At 32.2% G+C, this 7,076-nt stretch overlaps 1 protein-coding gene across 1 annotated transcript in view; it reads right to left on the bottom strand.

Moving 5' to 3' along the window:
- Window positions 1-6,713, bottom strand: part of LOC128245468 (guanylate-binding protein 1-like) — a 60,233-nt gene extending 53,520 nt beyond the window's left edge. The window contains exons 1-2 of the mRNA XM_052963644.1: window positions 6,641-6,713; window positions 3,752-3,857 (exon numbers count right to left, since the gene is read on the bottom strand). Coding sequence (XP_052819604.1) covers window positions 3,752-3,850 — 99 coding nt within the window. The 5' untranslated portion in view covers window positions 3,851-3,857; window positions 6,641-6,713. The remainder of the gene's footprint in view (window positions 1-3,751; window positions 3,858-6,640) is intronic.
- Window positions 6,714-7,076: the final 363 nt, after the last annotated feature.

The raw sequence follows: 7,076 nt of genomic DNA on the forward strand, positions 1-7,076 counted from the left end.
TTATCAATTTAGATCTTAGAATATTGTTTTTATATTGATTTATAAATATATAACAGTATTATACTAATATCAAAGTAAATTTGTACTGGCCAATTTTAAATGGACAGTTAAAGCTGTACACTCACAGATATACAATTTTTACAACTCTTATATTTTTTGTCTTGGAAAGAGCACATTTTTGCGTAAATATCTGTAAACCAGTGATAAAAGATTGCTGCCAAAATATCAAATTGCGGACTTTCATATTTATGTTTGAAATTAATGTTTTATTGCATAAGACATCAATTTTTGAACTGAAATATAAAGATCTACAATCTAATTTTTCAGCAGTCTTATTTAACTGTTTTCTATGGAATTTCGAAAACTATGGCTCCAAGACAAAAAATAAAAAAAATTGTCAAACGTTCAATTTGTGAGAGTGCAGCTTTAATAAATGGTTAAATGTTGTTGTTTTTTAATTCTGATTTTTATAATAAGTTGATGATCGCCATGTATCATTGATAAAACATGTAAAAAAAAAATAATCTTGTTTATTTTCCAACGCTGTTTTGCATTTAAATTTGCTGACATAATGCTCTCCAAAAACTTCTGATATGTGGTTTTAAAATGTGTGTTCATCCTTTATTCAGCTAGTGGATGGAATTCATTAAACTACTGTATTCAGTACACCATGCAGCTCTTCCAATTGTTTGAAAGCAATTATTTCACAGAATCTGATAATAGAGGGACCGGACTCAAGATTCTACATTGCAAGAAAAAGTGAATATTGTCAAAATTTATCATCAAACTGTTATGTTTCAACAGTGTACAGTCACTGAATCTTACTTATGTAATCATATAAGTCGAAATAAACTCACTTTGTCTACCATGTAAATCGAAGTAAATCTAGAAATAGCAATCATGTATTTATCTGTATATATGTTTATGTGACCTTTACATGCTTAAAGTAGATAATACTAATAAACGGGAAAATCATTATGTGCTATTTTTTTAAAGATTACTTGTCTCAGAGAGAGAGACAGTGATGAAATCTTTTAAACACATTAAATGATGAAATATCAGTCTCATAATAATTGGTATTGATTCGGCTAGGCTTGTTTTGAGGTAATATTGAATATCTTGTTTTTGGATCATCTGGTGTCCAAGTCCCTTTAATGTATGTCTGGGTGGGAATCAGCCACCGGGGTCAGCCACCGGGGCTGAGTAGGCGACAATGCTAGTGCATTGTCTATCATGGGTTCAATCCCCATATTGAACACCCTTATCCATACTGTTTTACCAACCCTTTAACATTCAGTATAAAACATTGTGGACACAGGGTATAGATTACAAAAGTATTACATTAGTATTAAATGGGTTGTGTCTCTTGTGTGTGTGTCTATGGGGGGGAGATTTTTGTTAAGCAAAAAAAAAAATTGTAGTTATTAATGGTATTTTTCCTAGACAATAAAATAATTATAGATAATTATTAAAGCTGCACTCTCACACATTGAATGTTTTGACAACTTCTTTAATTTTTGTCATGGAACCTGAAAGTGCATTCAAACCATTCATATAAGACTGCTGACAATAAAATAGTCACAGACTTTTTCTTTATAAGTTAAAATTTTATGTTTCATGCATTTTTCTTGAACCGTAAGAAACGGTTTATAGAGATAAAAGATAAGTTTTCTGACTGAAATTTAAAAATCTGCTATCATATATTTTGACAGCAGTCTTTAACCACTGGTTTTAAGATACCAATAATGGGTAATTCGAAGACAAACAATAAAAAATCTGTTAAAACGGCAAAATTTGAGAGTGCAGCTTTATAATGTTAAGTGGCAGTGAAGGGGAGTGGGGTTTGGGGTTAGTTATCCATTATTTAAACGAAATTATATATCACTTGGTAGTTCTTAAATGAAATTTTAAAGTCTTAAATGAAAGTGATCATGTAGACAATAAATAAACTGGAAGATCACTGATGGCTATAACGGCTGTATATCGACGATGCCGACGGTTACAAACAACTAATTATTAAAATCTGATTTTTTTTATATTAAAAACACATGTTAACTTAATATTATTGACTCAATATAAATATGTAAAACAACTTCACTTCCTTAACAACATCCAACCGCTGGAAATTGAAATGGCTTATGTCGGTGGTTTTTTTCGTTAAATAGCATTCCTGATTTTTGCTGGGTTTTTCTCCCGTAAAATATGCATTAAATTAATAGATTTCTCAAATGAAAGAAATGACTCTAGAATAGTCATTCAAATTAGTATTTACATTAAAGTAATGTATAAAATCTCAAAAACATAAAGCTTGAATTGATTTCTTTTTTTGCTAAAATGTAGGAATTTTATCCCGCAGGAGAAAAACCCCGTACTAAAAAGCGGGGTTTTTTTTTGTTTCGCGTTATTTCACTTCCGGTGTCGAAGCATAATGTTTCTTTTGATATAAGATGTTGTTTTGAGCTAAAATAATTTGGATCGTGTTTTATTGAAACCCCGCGGGATTTTTCCCCAGCTCTTGAAAAACGGGAGAAAAATCCCGCGGGAGTGTGAAAAACTCCGTGTTTTTCTGCAAAAACCCCGCTGGGGCCCGAAGTTGGTGGGTCAATTAGACAAACTTCCAAAAACATTTCGCAAACAAAAAACACCAAAATCACACCTTAATGAAGCATTCTATCTAAATTATAGGTCAGTATTCGATTACAGCGTATTTAAAGGGTACTTGAGTTTGCGAAATCTAGGATTTGCAAACACAAATTGGAGGTAGTTAATATACATTTTTCATTAACTTTTATTGAATAAAAATGACCGTTAAGAAGCATTTGAATTAAAAAGTTTGAGCAAAAGCTAAATTGTGAAGATTAAAGTGACAATCCTGTTTAGAATTAGAAATTAGTCGAACATTAATAATTTCATTTTAAAACGATCAAAACGAGTCTCTGCCAAAATGATGTGTCAATATAAATGTTAAGGTTTTGTGAGTACACATTCCTGTGTCTTACTGTGAACAGTATGCTTTGTGTTATAAGACAAATTTATCCGGTAGGAAAGAACAAGTCTCACACTAGAAGCATAAATCATGTAAATTTATTATTCGAATTTTAAAGGCTGAGCTCAAAAACATTAACAAAAATTACAAATTCGACTTATTTTTAATAACGTTTTAAAAAATATAAACAGTTTCAGACAACGTGACGTCATCATCTAATATGCGAGTGTATGCATAACAATATCCGCTTGAAGTGCGTGAAGACAGTTAGTCAACGACACGATGCGAACTCGCTTTCCTTCTGGGCGATTACCACATGGATATTTGTCGTTTTGTTAGATGAGAACTAAAAGTCACCTTCATGAAAAGGAGAAACTGTTGAAAATCGCCTAATTAAACTGGAAATCATGCCTTTCAGAAAATAAACAATGTGCTTGTCAATTCTTAGTATCCGCGACATAACAGAATGTACATCTCTAGAATCAGGAGTTCATGGTCTTCCCGAAATATCTCAGGCTGGTCAAAGAGGGTTTAATAAAATGTGATCGTGCCCAATTTTCACACGAGTATATCTGTATTGTTTTATTTAATTCGTCAGCATATTTATATTTATTTGCGTCAAAAGCAACGGGAACTCTGGTTTTAGAATGGTTAAATATATATAATAACTATCAAACAAAGTATCGATGCTGCAAATCGACCTGTAAAATAGTTTGTATTTTTATATGCGTTATTTTTTTAAAGCAGAAATATATAAAAACTTACCCCTGTTGGTTCCCCTTTGCTAGTTTGCTCAAATAGTTTGAGTTTCGTGCCAAAGTCCTTGCTGGCTGACGAATCAGTTGGATTTTCATTCGAAGACATAACTGATCTGAGGAAGAACATTAAAGAAATAAAAGTTAGTTAGTTAGTACTGTATGCTTTTCTCACCTGTAGCTGCTTAACTTTATTGACTAGATTTTGATGACGGGTGTGGAGTTAAATTTATCAACCAGACGACTGATAACGCATCTATTGTCTCTCCCTTTTCTGCAACCTTATCTCATATCTCAGTGGTAGATCTTGGTATATTTTTAATACCATTTAATGTGTTGAGATATCCATTGACCTTACTGATAAAATAGTATTATCTTATTAACCGAGTACATTATACTGACGGAAATAACATTCATTTTTGTCGTAATGCCAGTTTTATTGCACTCTTATATAAAATGACCGAAACTAAAGGTTTACTGTCAATTTTAATTATAACAGCCAGAAGGATTGGCCTTACTTTGCATGTCCACATTATCGATGGCAGCATATATCTGCTAATTGTTACATTGGCTATCTTAAATGGGGTTGATTAATTACCAAGGTAAAACATTTGCACGAGGCTGACCCCGACGACACCGACAAGAATTACATGTTATAACAATACCTCGACTTGTTTTTGTCGAAAAACTGACATGTTTAAATTATAAAACACCTAACTGTACATTTTGTTTTCCCTTTCTTACACTTTTAATTGTTTTTGCAAAACAAAATCGGTATAACCCTGACCCTTACTTATTTAATAGATTAAAATAATGTTTGTTTCAATTGTATGTAGCGAAATTTTTCAAGGAATTTTACGGAAAATTCAGTTGTATCCGTGTAAAAAAAACAACAAAAATACTTGTACCATGTTGGAAGGTATGACCCTTCCTCCTTTGGGTTCGGAATATCGCTTATCGTTATATACCTAACTTATTCGCCCATGGTATTCACTTATTTTCAACACGTGACCGTAAAATATATTTCTGTGTCGGGATGCACGCCCGTACAAAACATCCTGTATATTTCTCCATAATGTACGATTAAAAAGTCCCATGTTAAACCTATGATAAAGACCGATCTCGCGAATAGGTTCCGAATGAAAATCGAATCAAAATCGGGATCGACAAACGCTCTGAAGTTAGATTGACATAAATCCTCTTTATTCTCTATGATCAATTATTGTTTGTTTACAAATAATAACGTCAAAACGTTGTTTAAAATCTGATATCAACGCCTTTATAATGAAAACATTTGGTTTAAATAAATTTCATTTTTTCTTACAGAAGTAAACTGTAGATTAATAATAATTCCGCGATTTTCATTTTTTTCAGTTGAATAAAGTCACATATTCATTTTATTTTTTTAACATACAGAAATTCATCCTTAATATATTTTGAAAATTGCTATATAATGTCCAAACAAAATTTAGGTAAACTGTCCTTTCTCATTTATGTGCTCAAGGGATCACCAAATCACCCCGCTTTTGTAAGTTACATAGGCGAAACAATGCAAACCTCGTGACAAGGTCTTTCCATGCATGATGGCAAAAAAGCTAGACCTGTCCACGTGGGAAGCATGTCCGGCTCGTTGGATTTTTATTGTCTAACCTAGTCATTCCAACAAAAGAAGACATCTGGCAGACAAAGGAGAAGGTGGTATGTAAGATGCCAATATGTAACAAAGATGATGTTGTTCATAGCTGCATACATTGCTATGTGAGTTAATGGGGATTGGACTCTCGCATCACAGACTCACCCTTGCCTCGACAAAAGTAAGCTTTATAGCGCGACCGAGTTGCTTTGTTTCCGCTATACATATGCGTTATTCAATTGCATACAATTTTCAGCCTGGCCCTGACCAATGAATTCAGTTCTAAATAATTTACTTAATAAAACCAAAGAAAGATTAAATGTAAATTTGGCAGTTGAGTAAAATATTTATGGACATGTGGCGTTTGTAATCTGCTTAGTGGATTTTTAGTTGTCAGCGTTCAAAGTATGGAGATGGGAATCTGTTCGGCAATCCCATTAGCAAGAGCATTTACCGGAACTCATAACGCCCTTCTATATAGTAGATAGCTAACGCGAAATTAATTGTGGAATTTCTGGATGTTTTTTTTTAATATATGATGTGTATCTTTTATATTAGAAAAATAGTTTTTTGATTTAAACGATCAATGCCGTGCGCAGCCCGACGCGGTAATACTTGCATATATATCTAGTGTTCAGAACTAAATGCCTATCGCTGTCCTCTATTTTAGCCAGTGCGCATGCGCGAGCTTCCCTATAACTTAATACAACCAATTAATGAGTAAATGGAAATTTGGCAAATTAGTTTGACAAACGTATAGTCGGAAGTACATTATTAAATAAGAATAAGATGTCTTAGTATTAACACAAAATACATAAATAGGTAAAATATAAAAATAAAATTTTAACTAAAAGTTTCTAACAAAGGATTGTGTGTTTATAAAGATAAGATTCCACAAAGCTAAATGTGTTTAGTACATAATTATTTTCTGCGAGTGAATATGAGTGAATTATGGACACATGCTGGTCTTGAAGGACAAATGTACCGTCTGATCATCGCCCGCTAATTGTTGTTTGAACAATTTGAAACATAATTATACAAGTAGTTTTTACTTTATAAAACATCCACATTGTAGGCGGTGAGTGTTTTGTACACAATAATTATTTTTCAATTGAATCTCTTTCCAAATATGCAAAGATTATTAAAATGTAAAATGAAAATTGAGAGTACTATGATTCTTATTCTGTTTCAAAATATTTTTTCTTTTCAAAAGGTATTATTTGTAAAAATAAAAATTGATCTATTGTGTATATAATAATTGCAAACCTTTATTTGCAGCTCTTTTTTTTCTTCTTCTGATACTCCTTTAAATCTCCAATTTCAACAATGCAGAATAAAGGGCAGGTTTAAAACATATGAACATTGATGTAAATGAAATGTTTGAGTAGTCACGTCATTATTACCATAAAAGGATATGCTGATCATGACCGTTCCGATTATTACCATGGTACTGGTTAGTGATTTTACGTAAAAAGAGGCTATAATTAAATCTGCTTGAACACCTGCATGCGTTATTCGTGACTATGTTTTAATTTCGAATTTAAATGAGCATCGAATGTCTATAATGTTGAAATTCAGACAAACAATTTACCAACGGTGCATATGAAATGAGCTTTCTTTGTTCACATGCTACTATGTATAGATGCATGGACACATTTTGCCACTTGAGGTGTTAATTGTTGAATTTATTATTTTTTTCATA

This window comes from Mya arenaria, chromosome 9 (genome assembly GCF_026914265.1).
Source record: "Mya arenaria isolate MELC-2E11 chromosome 9, ASM2691426v1".
NCBI lineage: Eukaryota > Metazoa > Mollusca > Bivalvia > Myida > Myidae > Mya > Mya arenaria.